Here is a 20,161-nt window from a genome sequence, read left to right as displayed (position 1 = left end):
TTGCTGCGTATTTCTTTCTACTTGATTGAGGCTGGCTGGCCTCGAGGCTGGGATCATAGTCAGAAGGGAATTTAATTTTAGAGGAGAAAATTTGAGAAATGTGGAAATGATCTGTGAGGATGATCAGAAAGTCAAGACCTCTTAGAGCCAGCCCTTCCTTTATTGAATCCCTACAGAATATGCCTGGATCTGCCAGCTTCTAGCTGTGTGGGCCCAGGCCAGGTCCTTGCCACTCAGTGCCCCTTTCTTTCTCAGGTGAAAATGGAGAGCATAATAAAACAGTCTCACAGGGCTGTTGTCAAAATCAAATCTATAATATGTGCAAGTAACTCCTACTGGCTCAGAACGAGTTCATATATGCAGAAAAGGGTTACGTGGCAAATCTTCAAAAATGGTAATTGTTTCATATAGGTATTCTGAAATAGGATCTACTCTCTTTGAGAACAGGGCTGACTGTTTTCCCACAGATTTGAACCAAGGGCTGCGTAAATAAAAAGTATTTCATAAACTCTTCTCGATTTCCAAGGATCTGGCATTCCTTGTTCAGCCTTCAGCTCAGCAAAGGGAGACCACCATCAGCTATGAGAGGGAGAATGTACAGAGCTATTTACCGTCCTGCAGTCCAGTCCTTCAAGGCCCTTGCCTGGAACAGCACAAATGTGGGTCATTCATCAGGGGTGAATGTGAGAGTGAACCAGTCTGCAAGAAACTCTTCACTGATTCTCCCCATTCTCTCCTTAGCATCCCAATACTAGAGTTACTATGACCTTCAGAGCTAGAGGTCAAGAATAATATGCCTACTGGTAGTCAAGCATGTGTTCCCAAACCTGCTTATGCCAGCTGTGCTTTATGCTGTAGCGCTGTGACTTAGCTAACCAGTGAGATGGGATTGAAAAATGAAGGATTCTGGTCCAACAATTGCATACTTTGCAGAGACCTGATAATGGTGAGTTGCCACCCCTTCCCCACAGTGCTCCCGAATTAGATATGAGCTGAAAAGACTTGGAGCAGGGGCAGGGGGTGGTGCAGGGGGGATGTCCTTGAGGATTCCACATTCACGTGGAAAAGGTCTCAGTTCTCACTCCACGTTAAAGTCACCCAAAACTGGAACTCTTGGGTTGATTTATGTAAGGACGAGGGTTTATGCAAGGAAAGTGAAGATGAACTCCGACAGTTTCTCAATGATAAACCCTTGCCTCAAAGGGTCAAAAGATGGGTGAATGTTTTTAAGTGGACATAAAACGTGTAAGATATGTGTCCTTTTTATGATTTCTCTGCTAAACCAATTCTTTCAGTTGTCTAAGCAGGAGCAGATTATGATGTTTTTGTGTAAGAGGATTTCTCAATCAGGGATTATAGCACAGACTCATAGAGGCGGTGGTCAGAGGTCAGGGACCGTGCTAGGTCAGGCAGTGGGGAGGGGTTGCAGTCACACAGGAGGGGAAGTTACAGAGATGTATCAGGGAAGAGAGCACCTCAAGTCCTGCAGCCCATGCTGCTTGGTGGGGGGATAGGGAGGAGGTACCACAGAGCAGGTGTGAAGCTTGGGAAGAAGTGGGATGTAGCAATGGCGCTTATAAGGGACAGCTGTCATTCGTTTTTATTACTTTATGTCACAGATTCGTTTTTGATTCTTGCCAGAAACAAAGAGACACATTTTCTCACTGAGACAGGCCACCGCTGGTCCTAATCCCTTCTTAAGAAATTGGCTCATTAGCGGCTCCAGGAGATAGCTGCCGTGGTCCAGGAATGTGAGAGGGGAACTGCGTGAAGGAGAACATTCCCCCAAGAGCTTTTTCCCTCCCCAGCAGTTGTCTTGGGCCAGTCATGTAGTGATGAGGTCATGCACTTGATTCTGACCAAAATAAGTTATTATTATCTTCACTCTTGTAGAAGTAGCTACCAACGGCTGGGCATTCTCCACACGCCAGGCAAGGAGTGAATGTTCAGGCCTCGTCTTTCCCAGCCCTCACAGCCATCCTACCCTCCCCGGTGGGTATTCCCTCCTTTGTACAAAGGACAAAACAGATTGAGTAACTTTCCTCCATCACACAGCCAACAGGTGGTAAAGTTGGAATTCAAATTCATATCCACCTCACCCCAGGGTTATGAAGAACTGTATGGTTCTGCCTCAGTCCCCAAGAGCATCTTATCCACCTCCAAAGAGGGGAACTGACCCCCACCCCACAAAAAAGGGGAAATTGAAAGTGGTGAGGGTACTTTTGTTTTTGTTTTCTTCCTTTTTAATAAGCCTGCAAGGGAAGTTAAATTGAACATTTGGGGATCCTCTTAAAAATGTAAGGCCCTAAAACATTTTAATTACACAAATGATACATGCTTATGGCCCCATTGGAGGAAAATCGGAAAAGAGCAAAAAAGAGAAAAAAGGAAAAATTAAAGTGAGCCCTGATTCCACTAATCAGAGGTGATCATTAACATTGTAGCGATATCCTTCCATAAACAAAATGGGATCGTGCTATTATAATTATTATTATTATGTTATTATTAGTTTACTCTTCAGCACAATAGACCTCATCCTATATCAATTGACTATAGGTCTCATCGTTATCTTTATTGGCTGCAAGATAACAATAAGCATATTGAGTATCTAATGGTGGATTGTGTTCATCCTCTGCTCCCGTCTCATTCAGAACCTATTTGCGGCGCTTGGCTGGCTCAGTCAGTAGAGCATGCGACTCTTGATCTCAGGGTGATGAGTTCAAGCCCCATACTGGATGTGGAGCCTACTTAAAAAAAAAAAAAAATTAAAAACAAAAATCATTCAGAACCTGTTTTTTTTTTCTTTTTCCTTAAAGATTTATTTACTTGAGAGCATGCAAGAGTGTGGGCATGGGTGTAGGTAGGGACAAAGGGAGAGAGAGAGAGAATCATGGAGCGGACTCCCTGCTGAGCAGGGAGCTTGAGTTGGGGCTCAATCTCATGACCCTGAAATCATGACCTGAGCCAAAATTAAGAGTGGGACATTTAACTGACTGAGCCACCCAGGCGCCCCACAGAATCTGTTGTGGTTTTTTTTTTTTTTTGAACCAGTAAAATGAACAATTCAGAGGATTGTTTACCAGATTAAATAATGTGACATTTGTAAAACTTAGCACAAGGCCTGACATTAAGTGCTCAGCCAAGTAAGATTAGCCATTACTATTCAGTAATTTCTACCATTTATTAAGTGCTTACTTTGTGCCAGATATCATGCTAGGGATTCATTTAATCCTGGCACCAAACCAATGAGGTAAATACTATTAGTCCCATTTTTCTGATGAGGTAAGTGAGTAACCAAGAGGCTAAATATCTTACCCAAAGCTACCCAGCCAGGAAGTGATGGAGATCCAAACCCAGGCTACAAGAATCAGGGCTCACATATTTCCCCACTATACCACATTCTGCCTCAGACACAAAAATATTCCCCAGGCATTTCCTCTGTGCTAGCACTGTCCTCGGCCCCTGAGTTCTGTACCAGTTGCTGTGCATGCTTCTAAGGGTGGACATGAGGCAAGATAGTAGCCTATCCCACCAAGCCTCATTAGAGTGGCTCTCAAGATCTTAACTGGTTATGTCATTGCACCTGTCTTCATTTTACTGAGTGTGGGGTGAGGGGTGTAAAGAAACACCTCCCTGTGGGGCGCCTGGGTGGCTCAGGGGGTTAAGTCTCTTCCTTCGGCTGGTGTCATGATCTTAGGGTCCTGGGATTGAGCCCCGCATCGAGCTTTCTGCTCAGCCGGGAGCCTGCTTTCCTCTCTGTCTCTGCCTGTTTCTCTGCCTACTTGTGATCTCTCTCTCTCTGTCAAATAAATAAAATCTTTAAAAAGAAAGAAAGAAAGAAACAAACAAACAAACTCCTGCCCTGGGAGATCATAAACATAACTTGATTATCCTGGGTTGTAACGGTCTGTCCTCATGGTGACCTATAATACTGGGAGTTTAAAGTTGAGCTGATAGACTCAGGTATTCCAAAATGACTACCATAGTGGCTTAGTTTACACTTCCATCACCTCCATAATTGCCATTTCTTTTTTGTGGTGAAGGCATTTAAGATCCTCTTTTCTTAGGCTTCTCGCCTACCCCCCAACCTCCTCACTCTGGGAGCCTGACGGCCTTTCGATTGCTATTGCCTCAATAAGTTTCACACCGCTTACCCTGCTGCCATAGCTTCTCCAAACAGCCGAGGTGTTGGCCATTGTCCCTAAGTCTGAGAGCCAGAAGTTTCCAACACTGCGCGCGTGCGGGAGCCGGGTGGAGGGTTGGGGGGGGGGGCGGTCTGGAATGAGACCTAAAATAGGACCCAGCAGGTTCAGGGACCATGGCAGATGCCCGGGTTCATCATGAGTATGAATAAATGCTGGTGTTTAACAAGTGTATCACCATATTCCTGAAGACCCTAATAAACGGAGAGCAGGAGACCTGCCCGAGTCTGGCAAGACAAGCTCTTCTCTGAATTTCAGGGTGTCCCTCCGTTAACTGAGCACCACAAAACGTTCTGTCTGCTATGTGCCACAAAGTAGGAGCTCGATACATGTGAACTGAATGAATGAATCAATTCTTTCGATAAATGAGTCGATCCCACACTGGGAGTCACCCCCACAGCCAGACCTTTCATTTCCAGTAGCCTAATTAGCCTTTTTAGTACTTGGGGCGGGGGCCGCCCCTGGGGGCGGTCTTCCCGTGAGGGAAGGCGGAGTGCGGATACCACTGGGCGGGGCGCGACGAGCAAGCGAAGGGCACCAGCCAGAGAGCGCAGACTCCGGAGGGCAGATTCTGGAGGGGAGGGCAGAGCAGGGCAAGGCAGGGCAGACTCCGGAGGGCAGGGTAGGGCAGGGCAGACTCGGGAGGGCAGGGTAGGGCAGGGCAGGGTAGGGCAGGGCAGGGTAGGGCAGGGTAGGGTAGGGCAGGGCAGACTCGGGAGGGTAGGGCAGACTCAGGAGTGCAGGGCAGACTTGGGAGGGGAGGGCAGGGCAGGGCCGCACTAGCCTGCAGGTGAGATCCTGCTTCAGAGTCTGGGGGGAGGGTCCCCCCCCCCCAAGGTACGCGGAATGTGTTTACATCAAACAGAGAGCTTACAGTTTGTGTCACTGGGACTTAATAGCCAAGGTCTGAAAGTGAGGACTCACGGATGTGAGGCCCCAATGTAGGGCTGTCCTGGAGCAAGCCCCTCTTCTTTCATTAGGAATAACGGCTTACTCTAAGTGAATTCTAAACATTCCCAACGGACTAACTCATTTAACCCTCATATCAACTATATGAGTCACCTGCTAAGATCATCCCCATTTCACAGATGAGAAAACTGAGGCTCAGAAACATGGAGGCATCTCCCCAATATCCAGCCACATGAAGAGGCACTTGGGTCCAGGTCTGATTCTACAACCCCTCCCCAGTAATGTGGGAAACAAAGGCAGAAGAAAAATTATTAGATTTCCTTACTACTCACAGCCCACCGGCAAGTCTTTAAACAGGCAGAGTGACATTTCTCTAGGGACTCAATTGCCTCGATGTTAATACTTTGCTGAGGGCAAAAGGCAACCTTAGCCCTACCCCCAGGATCCTGTAAGTCTACTTCAACATATAAAAATTGCTTTGGAGACTTCCTTTATCTCTACCCCTCTCCCCCACAAGACGGGTGTTGGTTATCATTCCCCAAGCATAAGGCCCACTATATACAGCTGAAGGGTCTCATGACTAAGGTTTTATTAGTCAAAAAATGAACTTTCCCTCATAATATCTAGGCCCCTCAAGGTCCTGGTAACCTTGCTTCCAAAAAAAATTTTTTTTAAAGATTTTATTTATTTATTTGACAGACAGAGATCACAAGTAGGCAGAGAAGCCGGCAGAGAGGGAGGAGAAGCAGGATCCCTGCTGAGCAGAGAGCCTGATGCGGTACTCCATCCCAGGATCCTGGGATAATGACCTGAGCCGAAGGCAGAGGCTTTAACCCACTGAGCCACGCAGGTGTCCCACTTCCAAAATTCTTTAGAGACTTATGCTACCCCTGACCCCCTCCAAGCTTGAAAGTTTATAATCGGCCATTCCTCAGGACTTCAGTGCAGCTCTTTCTGCCCATGGGTTCTGTCCTTGTGCTTTAATAAAATCACCTTTTTGCACCAAAGACATCTCAAGAATTCTTTCTTGGCTCTTGGCTTGGAACCCCAACCTTTTCCCTCCATCACCCAGAAGGACTAAAACACTGGGGGAAAGTTTTGCAAGGCCAGGCTGTTGGTTCTCACAATCTCCAAACATTGTTGCACCTCAAAATCTTTGGGTGGGCGGGAGGAGGGGACTGCTTGCTTTAAAACCTGGACCTATCACTGCCTGGTTTCAAAGGACTGTGATGGATCACAAAAATTTGCATTTTGAACAAGCTTCTCTGATTTTGAAGGAGCAAGTCAGCGGACTGCGTTTGGATCATCATGAATGCCCAAAGCATCCAAAAACTAACATTTCACAGCTAAATCACCTCAAGGGAGGGTAAGAAGAGGCAAAGAAAGAGTTTGGAATAAGAAAGAGACTCTAGTGAGTCTATTTTTAAGACACTAGTAGGTCTCTAATGCAGGCCCTAGAGAAGTATGCCTCTTCTCCCCAGCGGAGCCAACTCTTCGTGGGTCCTAGCGGGACCCCGGAAGCCCCACAGCCCTGAACTGGCCCCCTTGGAATGGGGCGCTGCGATCCCACCCCAAGTCGCAGGGGGCGCCACCCAGTCTCGCTCCGACGGGAAGGGGGCTCCGCTTCCTTTCTTCGCTTGCGCGCCAAGGAAGCCCTCACTTCCGGCCTTGCGCGTTCAGGGCCCGAACCTAACGGGCGCTAAAGGTGAGTAGAGGGTGGTGTTTTGTCCGAGAGAGAAGCTCTCCGCCCTGTGGATCCTTCCCCCACGTTCTGGAAGGATCTCTTTGCGTGACTTCCGACCCGGCATTCTTGTCCTGCTCGAATCTTCGTCCCACAGTCAGCCTCGAGGTCCCAGTGCCGCCCTCTTCCTATGGCCCCTCTGGTCAGGCGGGCACTCCCCAAGCTTGCCTTACTCTGTAACACCCAGACCCTTCGCTTCCCCGATTCTCCTCCTTCAGTCACCTCCACCCGAGGCCACCTCCGGCAGAGTCCCTGTGCAGCGATGGGGAGGAGTGTCTTGGGTGGAGAGCAGGCCCTGGTACCCAACTGAGCACCCTCCTCCTCCTTCCCACGCCTCTCTTTGCAGACGGTCAGCATGAAGTTCAACCCCTTCGTTACCTTGGACCGCAGCAAAAACCGCAAACGCCACTTCAATGCGCCCTCGCGTGCGCAGGAAGATCATGTCTTCCCCACTCCAAGGAGCTGAGGCAGAAGTACAACATTCGCTCCATGCCCATCCGCAAGGACGACGACGTCCAGGTTGGTCTCCCTCAGGCTCTCGTTACCCAGCTGCGTGTCGCTCTGGTGCCGCCTAAGAATGTCATGTGTCCTAGGACGTAGGGAAGTTGTAGACTTTCATGCCCTCAGGACCCTGGCAATTAATGTTACCCGGCAGATGTATCGGACTGGAGATGGAGCCTACAGCCACCAATGTGCCTACCCGGCTTAACGTAGAGCTTTCAGATGCAATCCCTTAATAATAATGACTGGTGTTTTTTTTTTTTAAGATTTTCTTTATTTATTTGACAGATCACAAGCAGGCAGAGAGGCAGGCAGAGAGAGGAAAGGAAGCAGGCTCCCTGCTGAGCAGAAAGCCCAAACTCGGGGCTCGATCCCAGGACCCTGGGATCGTGACCTGAGCCAAAGGCAGAGGCTTTAACCCACTGAGCCACCCGGGTGCCCCCATAATAATGACTGTTTAAGAAAAGTTGTATACTAGTCAAGCAAAACTTTGCTTTTAGATTTAGTCCCCTGGCTGCAAGTTTCCCAGGCATTGCTCAGGGTGGCTCTTGGGAACCAGATTCTCCGGGAGAAAGTGCCATGATAACGAGGAATGTTTCTGTAGTATTGGGTTTAGCAGGGGCTGGGCGTTGGGTGGTACTGGATTTGGCAGAGAGACTAGGGAAGCAGCAAGTCGGAGGCATGAACTTATGAAAGAGAACAATCCTTGTGAGAAAGTGAAGCTGTCTTGTTCTTCCTAGAGCTTCGGATGTGTGGTAAGAAAGAGAGAGCGAGGGATGACTGATTGAGGGGGTAGATTAACTCCTTGGAGTAGTATTGAAGGGACCAGGCACTGTTCTAGACACTAGCAGTAAGCAGGACTGACTAGGCACCTGTCGCATGGAGCTCAACATTTTAGAGCAGGGATTCCCAGCTTCAGCACTGCTGACATCTTGGATAGGATAGTTCTCTGTTGTGGGGAGCTTTCCTGTGCATGGTAGGATGTTTAGCTGCATCCCTGACCTCTCCCCACTAGATGCCGGTAGTACCTCCTCACATTTGTGACAAACAAAAACATTTTCAGGTGTTGTCAAATGTCCCTGGGGACCAAATTCACCCGTCCCTTTCCCCTAATTGAGAACCATTGTTTTAGAGAATGAAATGAGGGTAAGGCTACGGGATTTGGGGTATCTTCCAGGGCACTGGGATGCTTTAAAGCTTCGAGGAACATTTTGAGGAGAAGCTTGAAACCAGGGGATAATTTGGCCTGAGGGAATGACAGGAATAGAGTGGGAAGAATAGTTGAGAGGTATGTTCAACAGTTACTTCTCTTCTGGGTCCTTCCCATCAGACGTGTTCTAGAATGGGGGAATTGCAAATGCCTAGAAGGGCTAGGTAGGCAAATTAAAAAAGAGATGTTGGCTGATGGCAAGAAAAGAGCAACTGGAAAGCTCATGCCTCATTTAAAGAAAATTGTCGTGTACCTTCAGCCCACCGCTACCATGGGAAATGCAGGCTCCCTATTGTCAGATTCTTGATTTTGCAAGAAAACTGGAAAGTTTAGATTCTCTTCCAGGCCTCCCATTTCCTTCCAGCTACTACTACAGAGTAGTAGCTGCCCTACTCAAAAGTTTACTCAAAAGACTTGCCTACACTTCCTCACCTCCCCATTTATGCCTAGACCCTCTCCAGCCTGATCTGTATCTCACTACCTAATAGAAGGCTGCTTTCGGCTGAGATCACCAGTAGCCTATTTGTGACTAAATCCAGTGGACCCGGACGCCTGGGTGGCTCAGTGGGTTGGGGCCTCTGACTTCGGCTCGGGTAGTGGGATCAGCCCCACGTCGGGCTCTCTGCTCGGCGGGGAGCCTGCTTCCTCTTCTCTCTGCCTGCTTGTGATCTCTTTCTGTCGGATACATAGATAAAATCCTTAAAAAAATAAATAAATAAATACAGTGGACACATCTTGGTCTCATGCTTGACTTTTTCAGCAGCATTTGGCATAGGTAGCACTGCCTTCTTGAAATAGTCTGACTTTTTGGTTTCCGTGACGGTTCAGGCTCAGTTTACTTTTGACTTCTCAGATTCCCTTGCTCGTCTCCTCTGATCTCTGAATGCTGGAGTTTGTCAGGGTGTGCACGTGGTCTAATATCTCATCTTGCATACATTGCCTCCCTGGGTGATAATACCTATTCCAAGATCTAAACGTCTGCCCTGTGCTAACAAGTCCCTTTTTTATATCCCAGCCCAAACTACTGTCCAGAGCACAGGCCTGTAGATCTAACTACGTATGCAAACCTCATAGTCGTCTCAAGCTTTCAGTCTGGAAGTACTCTTGACTGGAACACTGTCTCTAATCTGCTTTTCCTCCCATCTTTCACATTTCAGTAGGCAACATTTTTTCACTTGCCTGTGTCATAAACCTTTCAGTTCTCCCTAATGTCTCTCTCTTCCTAACCCATGTCTAATCTCTTACTTAATTTTGTTGATTCTGTCTCTAAAATAAGTCTTAATTCTGACCATTTCTTTACATTTCCAGTTTTAGTTCAAGACACTCCAGCTTTCACTCTTACCCTGGTCAGGTATTCTTCACAGAGGGGCATTTTTTGCAAATTAGATTCTGCTTAGAACCTATCATTGGTGCTGGACTGCTTACTATAAATCTAAAATCATTGACAGCAAGGCCTCGTGTGTCCCAGTCCTGGTCTGCTTGCCCAGCCTCATTTCAGCCTGTTATGCCTCCACATGCTCTGTTCTTCAGACACACTGGCCTTTTCATGTCCTTAAATATGCTTTGATCTTTCCTCCCTCAGGGTCTTTGCCCAGAAGGCTCCCTTTGCCTGGAGTGCTCTTCCTTCTCCCCTTTACCTGACTTCTCATTCTCAAATGTTATATGTCAGTTGCCCAGAAAAGCCTTCCCAGATACATTAATCAACATGGTATCATTACACCTTTTACATATATTTGCTTCCTGGCAGTGAATACAATTTGATTTTATTTCTTTTTAAACTGAGGCGTACTGGGTCCACCTTTAGCTGCTGGAGCTCGTCTTCCTCCCAACCATGTACCCCGACATCCGCCTGTGCCAGCACCTGTCTGCGCTCACCCTGCTCCCTGAGTCCAGGATCCAGGTGTGGTTCCAGAACAGGCGTGCCAAGTCAGGGCATCACAGCTGGAAATACTTTCAACCTTCAGCCAGCTCAGCGCTTTGACTCCACCACTCTGTTCGTGAAACTGAAGCAAAATGATTGAAGTCCCAGCTGCCTTTTGAGATAATGTAAACTGCCCGCCGCATCTCAACAAGGTTGGATAGCATCTCTGCCCTAGCTCTCAAGGTTAGAATTTTAAAACCTATTCTCTGTAGACACTGATTGAAAGCTGGGCTCATGAGAGGAACACGACTTTTCTGCCTTTGGGAACTCTTGAGGATTCTAGGCGAGTTCAGGATAAGCTCAGAGGAGCCAAGACTGACAGCCAAGGAGACACACACCAGATGTCTGTCCTTTCTGGCTTCTATATTAAGGCCATATCAAGGTCCTCCTTGATGAGGGCTGGCCGGTTCTCTGGCCTATGAAGCTCCTTCACTTTTTGCTGGTGAACCTTTACTCTCGCTTAGTTCTTCTTTCTCTGCAGCACACTACTCCCCCACCCCTTGTAATTGCGGCATTTATTTTGACCTGTGCACCTTTAGATCAGGACATTCAATTTGGTTTGAATTCCTGCTCCTTCTTGCCAGTTCTCTTATTTTGGGGGTTGGTTTTTTTAGAACTCATTATCTTCTTTGCAAGGACACTTCAGCTTGGCCCTGCTTTGCCTTGTGCTTGGCAGCTCCCTCCTTCCCATGCTTCCTCCAAGATGGTATGCTTAACCTTCTCTAACCCATCTCCTTCTTCATCATCCTGTGCCCAGGAGTGACTGCTTTTTTAATGCAGCCTGTCATCTTTACATTCATTTGTAGCTCCGGTTATTCTGTATCCGGATTATTTCAAGAGTCCTTGCCTCTAGCTTCTCAATTTCTTACAGATTACTGTCTTTAGAAATCTGTAGTAGCCTCCATTTGCTATCAAATGATGGAAGCCTTTTCGTTCCTGTCCCAGACGACTAAATGATCTCTCTAGCTAGCAGGGCAGTTTTGCATATCTTATGGTCACCCATGCACAATGTATGTCTGTCCCAGAGCCACTCCTTTCCATTTCGGAACCAAATGAATACCTTTCTCTTTCACAACACTTGTGATCTCCGCCCCGCCCCCTTCTGTAGTCTGAAACTTTATGTAATCATGATTTTGTACCTGTTAACTTCAGTCACTCCAACATTCCCCTTAGCTCTTATTATTGTACTTCTGTACAACGTCAGTGAATTATTAAATGATTCCACAAGTGAAAAATAAATAAAACTGAGTCATGATTTACATATGGTAAAGTGCACAGGTGAGTTTGGGCAGATGAAAAGCCATGTTGCCATCACCATAGTTAGGATCCAGTAAGTTTCTGTGTGCCCTACTCCAGTTAGTGATTACATATTTGCCTGTTTATTGGTTAACTGCTTGTTACCCATTACATTAAGATGAAGCCAGAGAATTTCTCTTTTTTGTTGCCTGACCTCAGTGACCTATCTCTGGTGAATTCATTATCTTTACGTAAATAGCTTCCATCCCTCTGTTCCACTGGAAGCACACTAGCCATGATCACCAGTGACCAGCCTGTCACATTTGTTCCTTTATCCTTCCTCTAGATGACCATTCCTTGACATTCTTTCCTTGGCTGTAGTACCCCACATTCCCCCAGTTACCCATTTTCTGTGGCCACTTCAGTCTTCCTCATAAGCCTTTCCAAAATGTTGGCTTTCCTCAGATTTCTACAGTCTGCCCTCATACCACAAGCTCCCTGAACAAAATTAGGCTCTGAGTTGCCATCTTCGGAGGACTCCCAGGTCTTCATTGTGGACCCATTTGGTCTTCCAGCTGTGATTGGAATTCTGCACTAGAATATCACGATACACTTCAAACTCAACATGGTCCCAACTATACTGTTTTCTCCTAAAATGTTTCTTCCTGGGGCGCCTGGGTGGCTCAGTGGGTTAAGCCTCTGCCTTCAGCCCAGGTCACAATCTCAGGGTCATGGGATTGAGCCCCACATCGGGCTCTCTGTTCAAAAGGGAACCTGCTTCCCCCTCTCTCTCTCTGCCTGCCTCTGCCTACCTGTGATCTCTGTCAAATAAGTAAATAAAATCTTAAAAAATTAAAAATAAAATGTTTCTTCCTCCATGTTCCATGCCTCTGGGAAAGGCATATTCATCCATCCAGTTGCTCAGCCAGACTCTGGATACCGTCTTTGCCTCTTCTCCTTCCCCTTTCCAGGCCAGCGGGGTTAGTTTTGTCCTAGCCCTCTCCTTGCTGGGTCTAGTGTTTGTCCAGTTCTCTTTAATCAGGGTGTTCCTTTGGACTTAATTTATTAATCTCTTTCTTCAGTCTTGATGATGTTGGTCAAGAGGGACTTTTTCACACACTTTTCCATGTGAGAGTCTCTGGTCATATAGAGTGGTGGGTTTTCAGTGACGCATGGCTATTCTCTCTTTAACCTGAAAATCACCTTAGTAAGTAAGCCGAATAATCTAAGTAGACATTTTAGGAGTGTTGAGATAGTCTAGCGTTTTATATGTGGTATTTCCTTCATGTTTCTTAAAATCAGCATCAACTCTATTGTGGCTCCTGTTGAATAGGCTTGTGCCTTCAGAGAAACCATACTCTAGTTGGTCTTGAATAGTGTTGGAGTGTGAGTAAGATTTTTAGTGTGTGAGAAGAGCCCAAGAGATTTAAATTTAACATTTTAATTTTTTTCTGACTGTAAAATATTTGTGTGAATTATAGAAATCTTGAAATTTGGGGACACCTGGGTAGCTCAGTCAGTTGAGTATCTGACTCTTGATCTCAGCTTAGGTCTTGATTGCAAGGTTGTGAGCTCAAGCCCCACACATTTGGAAGAATGATACATTTCTTTAAAAGTCATTCATAATCCTACTTCCTGGCAACCATTATTGACACTTAAGATACATTTCCATTCCATTGTGTTATATGCCATATACCTGAAACATATGCATACAACATTCACACTGTATTTCATATGAAGCTTTGTTTTCTTTTTTTTTTCCCTAAAGATCCTATCATGAGCATTTTCCTAGGTCATAAGTTATTTTTCGAAAGCACAGATTTTAAATGGTTGCAGGAGAGTCTCAGTAGAGTATCTTTAACCATCCTCCATTTAATCCCTTGAGAATGATTATATTTTTTCTTTCTTAAATTTTACTTCCTTTTATTTAACTGAGGTAGAATTGATATATAAGACTGTTAGTTTTGGGTGTGCAGTGGTTATACTTTTTTACTCTCAGGACTAGTTCTGTGGTGGCTATTCTAGTTCAAGGAATTTTTTGTTTCAGATAAGAAAGAAATTCAGGTGAAGAATTTTCACCTGACTTAGAACAATACAGACCAGATTTATAGCCAACAAATAGCTGACTTTTGACTGCTAGGGTTAATCTGCTTTTTTGCAAGAAGTTACATGTTAGTCTGTGTATTCCTGATAATTAGTTTCTTCATGGTGACATTCACATGTTAGAATGGGGAGGAATTCTCTTTTGTGTTTTCTTTTAGATGGTTCGAGGACACTACAAAGGTCAGCAAATTGGCAAGGTAGTCCAGGTGCACAGAAAGAAGTATGTCATCTACATCGAGCAGGTGCAGCATGAGAAAGCTAATGGTACAACTGTCCATGTGGGCATTCACCCGAGCAAGGTATGGCCTGGGACCGGGCAGTGGTAGCAGCTCTGTAGCTGCTTCTAGAGGGAAGTCAGGCAGGCTTGATCTGTTCTTTGGCCTAGTGATACCTTCAAGGACCCAGATTCTTTTCTTGTCTGTTTTGTCATCCTTGGTGAAGGCTCTGTGTTCGAGCAGGTTGCAAGAGGGTTCCAGGTATTGTGGGCATCACTTTGCTACCAGGTGATGTCCAGGGGGAGAAGAGCGACGGTCTGTTCCTGTGGCCCTCACGCCCACCTGGTGGAATAGACTGTTCTTCATTTGTACTCCTATTTACTCCTATTTCATGCACTGTATTATACGGTCTTTCTCCTCCACACTTTGAGGTAGGGGCCGAGTGGTGAGGGTCTTTCTTATTCTTATGATCTATGATACAGTAGCTGGTCAGAATGCAGAAGTTTAAAAAACAACATATTTTGCTGACCAAAGGGTGATAGACGAAGGAGAAACATGTTGGTGGTATAATTTTCCCAGCTTAAACAATATTTGATATCACTAAACTATCTAACTGGTTCTCTTAGGAGTCAGGGGTAGGAGGGTGGGTAGCAGAAGGAACCCAGACTGCTATTGTTTGGAAAATTCTTTTCTTAAAAAAAAAAAAAATAAAAGATCTGTTTTCTTACTCTAAAACAGGTGGTTATCACCAGGCTAAAGCTGGACAAAGATTGGAAAAAAATTCTCAAACGCAAAATCTCGACAGGTCGGAAAAGAGAAAGGCAAATATAAGGAAGAACTTCTTGAGAAAATGCAGGAGTGAACATAACCTGTTGTGCAAGCATGGTTTACCTGTAGACCTTTAGCCTGGTGTGTGTTCCTTTGAAACTTTTCAAGATGTCTGCCAAACATTTCCTCTTCTTCATGTTTTGCTGTTGATAATGTAGCTTTGTAAATCTGCTTTTGCTGTTTTGATTAATAATTTTTATGAATAACAGTTGAAAAGGTTTCCTGATTCCAAGGGGAATTTGCATTGTTTTATAGATAAAATTCATCTAACTATAAATCCCTTGTTGCCATTCTTTCCTATGTTTAATGTACTGAGCAGCAGAATAGCAGTGGTAGGATGGCGCTCTCCTCATGCTGGGACCCTCATGCTGATCGGGTGGACCAGAGCTCTGGTCCCTAATTCAGTAGTTTGTCCCACTCGGAGGTAGTCATGATGTCAACTGGCACGTACAAGACCTCACTGAGTGGCTGGTGCTGCTCTGCACACCTGTCTCAAGTCTGATGGATTACTCCCTGGGCCCTTGCCTCTCCCTTGTGCTCCAGCCCAACCAAGTGACATGCAGCTCCCTGACCAGGTTACCCTTCCCAAGGTCTTGACTTTGCAAGTGCATTTCCAAATGACTGAAACATCCTTCCTCTCACCTGGAGCTGGCTAAGGAAACTGACGACAGCCTGGAGTCCAGCAAGATTTGGTTCACAGGCAGATTATGTTTGTCCTTCTGTTTTCATAATTTTACTAGGTCTGTTGCCAACATTTAAAAGTTCAGGGATTTCACAGAGAAATCCAGATCTTGTTTCATCCAGTTACATGGGTCCCTGATCTGATACATTATTCATTGCGTGGAGTTCAGAGGCTGGCTGCTCCCCATCCAGTCTGCACCATTCGTGTCCCCAACTTGCCAGGCCCCCACTTGGCATATTGAGTTTTAGACTCCAGATCGAACTGCAACCACCCTAACGTGAGTTCGCTCCTGAGTTCGCTCCGTAGGGAGTTAGAGAGACTACACCAGGTGTTGTTATACAAAGGAAAGTTTATTTGCAGCAAATAAGATCACAGGGAGTAGTTTCCAAGTCCATGACTCCCCAAGTAGGGATGAATAGTTTTGTTTGTTTGTTTTTTTCTTAGGGTTACAATGAATATTCAGAAAGGGGAGTTTCTTCATTATACGTATATGGGCATAAGGTTGTGCACATGTCTTAAGGAAACATGCCTATGTAAACATTGTATGTTATATTAATGAGGTTCTCCTTGGGTGGGGATTTTAACATTATAATGAAGCAGAGGTAACTGTTGGGCAAGGGGAAGGGCTATGGGGCAAGCTCTGAGAGCCAATATAAACTGGTTTGGGTCTTGGGCTCCTTATCTGAGGGAAGGAATGAAGGGCCTTGCTTACCTTTGAAACAGCCCTGGGAGTTTTGCCCCTGATTTATTATTTCTGATATGGTTAGGCCATTTCCTGGCTTACTAGAATCTATTTTTGCATTCTCTTTGTTCCCTTAAAATCCTTAACTGTTGAGGTTTTGTTTTTCTCTGTAATTCTGACACCTCCTAGGAAGTTCTGCAAGAAGCATGCTAGAGCTAGAGCCAGTTAGGCATAGGTCATGGAAAATAGCTGGGCCTTAAATGACTTATTTTTGTTTTTCTGGGGACCGCTAACTCTTTCTGCTTACGTAACTTCTAGTTACCGTTCAGGATTTAGCTCCAGACCCACATCCAAAATCCTCCCCTGGGGCACCTGGGTGGCTCATTCGGGTAAGTGCCTGATTCTTGATTTCAGCTCAGGTCTCAGACTCAAGGTTGTGAGTTCAAGCCCCACAGTGGGCTCCACACTGGGCTTGGAAGCTACTCAAAGCAAAAAAAAAAAAAAAAAAAAAAGTAAATAAAATCCTCCCTTGCTTCAGTGATAAATTATTGATCAAAATTCATAAATGATAAAAATGCATAAAATTATAAAATGGCTTTTATGGCTCTCTAGTGGCCTGACACATTGGAGTTTCTTAGTAAATGTTGATTGAATCTGTTATTTCCCATTTTGCCCGATGAAGAAAAACGAGTTTAGATTAATTGTCCGGATCCCAGAGAACACAAGAAATAGAGTCAAGATTTGAACCCCAGCCTGACTGCATCAAAGACCACCCAAATCCCACTTTAGCGATCTATCTCTGGTGTTCTTCTTTTACCCTTTCAGCCCTGTTCTGGAGTCTGGCAAGAGGCTGGACATCTGTGGGCAGCAAGAAGAACCTATATATTTGCAGCAGTAGGGCTGCTTAGAAAAGCATTGTCACCATCTCTGCCACAGGATAGTCATAGTCTTTGCACAAGTTAACTTCCTCTGAGCTTCCATTCTCCCACAAGTAAATCAAACAGTTAATACCTGTGCTGCCTTGCTGTCTCATGGAAAATGGCAGGATCAAATCAGCTCTTTCTGAAGACTGCAAATGCTAATATTGCTATTGTTTACTGGAATTATCAATTCTGACATGCATTTTGCACTGAAAGAAGTAATAATTTTTTCACACACACAAAAAATCAATGGAATCATAAACCACAAAGTTCAATATGCTTTCTCTGATTTGGGGGCATTGATGTAAGAGTAGGCAGAATGAGTGCTCGCTTCGGGAGCACATATAACAAGAGTAGGCAGAAGGATACTCTCTTGGCTCTGAAGCCAGAGGGATCTGGATTCAAATTCTGCTTTGGTTTGGGGGCATTTTTAATGAGCTTGTTTTCCTATCTAGGTAAGAAGGTTAAAAATGCCTCTCTTGGTAAAAATGCCTACCAAATGTAAAAACTAATGTAATGGTCCATCAGACTCTCCTGACTTTGGGAGTCACTCTGATGCTTGCTAACATTAGTCTCCGCCCCGTGGATTGGTGGTGATTGCTTGACGCAGTAATTCTGGAGAGAGACCTCTTTGAATCTCCAGTGCGTGTATATTTCTGACATGTCTCTTATGTGAGGCTTACAACCAGTTAACTTTGGGAAATTGTGGATTAAGATATATGTAAAGTAGGGGAGTAAAGTAGGTGAGTGACTCAGTTGGTTAAGCATCTTATTCTTTTTTTTAAGATTTTATTTATTTTTAATTTAATTAATTTATTTATTTTTATTTATTTTATTTTATTTATTTGACAGAGATCACAAGCAGGCAGAGAGGTAGGCAGAGAGAGAGAGGGAAGCAGGCTCCCTGATGAGCAGAGAGCCCTATACGGGGCTTGATCCTAGGACCCTGGGATCATGACCTGAGCTGAAGGCAGAAGCTTTAACCTACTGAGCCACCCAGGTTCCCCAAGCATCTTATTCTTAATTTTGCCTCCAGTCATGACCTCAGAGTCTTGAGATGGAACCACGCGTTGGGCTCACTCTGGGTGCAGAGCCTGTTTGGAATTCTCTCTCTCCCTTTCTCTCTGTCCCTCTCGCCCCTCGCTCTGTTTCTGTCTCTGTCTCTGTCTCAAAAAAAAAAAAAAATATATATATATATATATATATGTATATATATATATATACATTTATATATATAATTACATATATTTATATGTACATGCAGCATGTAGGGTAGGTGCATGTTATCTTTAGCAGTCTAGTGAGTAGGTAAACAGGTCTGTAGTTTGTTTTTTCTAATTTTGAGTTTTCTCTTGATTCGCAACACATAATTTAGTATCCCAGAAGTTGCATAAAAGTTGAGTTTCATACTACATTAAATTTATAGTAAGGATGACATTCTGAGAGCCTGGTCTGGGCCCCATTATTCTCATCAATAAACTTAAATTACTATGTTTCCTGGGAGTCAGACTGGGCTTGTTCTCAGCAACTTGTTCAGTACAAATGATAGATAAGAGATTTGAGAGCTGTAATCCCCACCACCAGCCCTCACAGCCCTCATAGAACCTACCCGACTACACAAACTGAGCGGGGTTAGTCACAATGTGTGGTCAAGGGCAGGAGCACAACATCATACAATAGTTCTAATCCCAGCTCTGTCAGTTCCTGGCTGCATGACCTTGGACAAATCGCTTAACCTCTGGCCCTCAGTTATGTCATTTAGAAGATGGAAATAAAAAGAGTGCCTATTTCATAGAGTTGTCAGACTTGATTTAATACTTTAGATACTGCATGTGAAGCACAGAGCTTGGCAAATTTTAACTACTGTCTTTTAAAGGAGATTGGCAGGGAGTTTGTCTGCAAGAGCAGAGGGGAAAGTTTTTCTCAGGAGTTAAGATAAACCCTGGTTCTCGGCCTTTTGGGGGTTATGTGTGTATGTTTTTAAGATTTTACTTTTAAGTAATCGCTACACCCAACGTGGGGCTCAAACTCATGACCCCGAGATCAAGAGTCCCATGCTCTACCAACTGAGCCAGCCAGGCTCTTCAAATACTAGTTGTTGAATGACGGGGACGATTTAAGGGCAGTAGTATTGTGTTTAGGCTGCAGCAAGAAATAGGGACTGGAGAATGCCAGATGGGTGGGTTGGCCTATCAGGGTTCAGGCCCAAGGATTTTAGCATGTTTCCCAGAATGACTTTGAATTAAGCAGTTTCCTACTAACCTTTTCATTGAGTTTGCAGATGTCCACTCACTTGAGTGAGTTCTCTGTGCTATTTTGGAAAGCTCCAGACTTTTGTACTTCAGATAACTGCTTCTGAATGTCTGCTTTCGTACTGCACTCAGGCATGAGATATGCAGGGACAGATCTCTCAGTGTAGTTGGGCAGGCAAGTAATTGAATATATTGGAATTGGGCAGAACCCTGCTAACCAAGAGTCTACCATACTCTGCTGATACTATGGACTTTGAGTACTTCCCATCTGGTGGGTTGTGTTTTTGTTCATTGTTCTGTTAAATTAGTTTTTTTTTTTTTTTTAAAGAAGTAATACTTACATATGGTAAGGTAAAAAGTTACACAGTTACAAAGTAGGTTTCCTTGTTCCTGTGATTCTTGGTTACTGAGCTCTGCCCAGAAGCAGTCACTGTTTCCAGTTCCTTTTGTATCCTTCCAGAAATACTCTATTCATGTATGACTGGGTGCTTACTAAAAGTCTGATCCATGAAGAAGTCTTCGTGAGAAAGGCAGGTCATCCAAATGTAAACAGCTTTGTAATATAAAGTTGAGTTATGGCTTGAACACCATAATTACAATATAAATATGCAGATATATTAAGTAAAATATTCTTTGGCCTCGGGAAATAGCTAAGTCAACCATCGTAGCCTACCCCAAGCAGGAGAGCAGCTAGTTCTAGAATAGGCTTTCAGAGGTCTCATCTTCTGAATTAGATGTCTCTGTCTTGTTGTGTATAAT

General features: G+C 44.8%; 1 protein-coding gene across 1 annotated transcript; it reads left to right on the top strand.

Annotated features, from left to right (window-relative positions):
• The first annotated feature begins 7,198 nt into the window (after positions 1-7,198).
• Positions 7,199-17,925, top strand: RPL26L1 (ribosomal protein L26 like 1). Its single transcript, XM_004828315.3, is given in 6 exon segments — positions 7,199-7,275; positions 7,277-7,303; positions 7,305-7,371; positions 13,982-14,122; positions 14,777-14,829; positions 14,831-17,925. Coding segments are annotated over 6 exon segments (426 nt in total). The 5' UTR covers positions 7,199-7,207; the 3' UTR covers positions 14,901-17,925.
• Positions 17,926-20,161: the final 2,236 nt, after the last annotated feature.

The sequence above is a fragment of the Mustela putorius genome, unplaced genomic scaffold, assembly GCF_011764305.1.
Source record: "Mustela putorius furo isolate JIRA1106 unplaced genomic scaffold, ASM1176430v1.1 tig00000145_pilon_pilon_pilon, whole genome shotgun sequence".
Lineage (NCBI taxonomy): Eukaryota > Metazoa > Chordata > Mammalia > Carnivora > Mustelidae > Mustela > Mustela putorius.
Note: the sequence above shows the minus strand (reverse complement) of the source record. Positions and strands in the feature narration are given on the sequence as shown.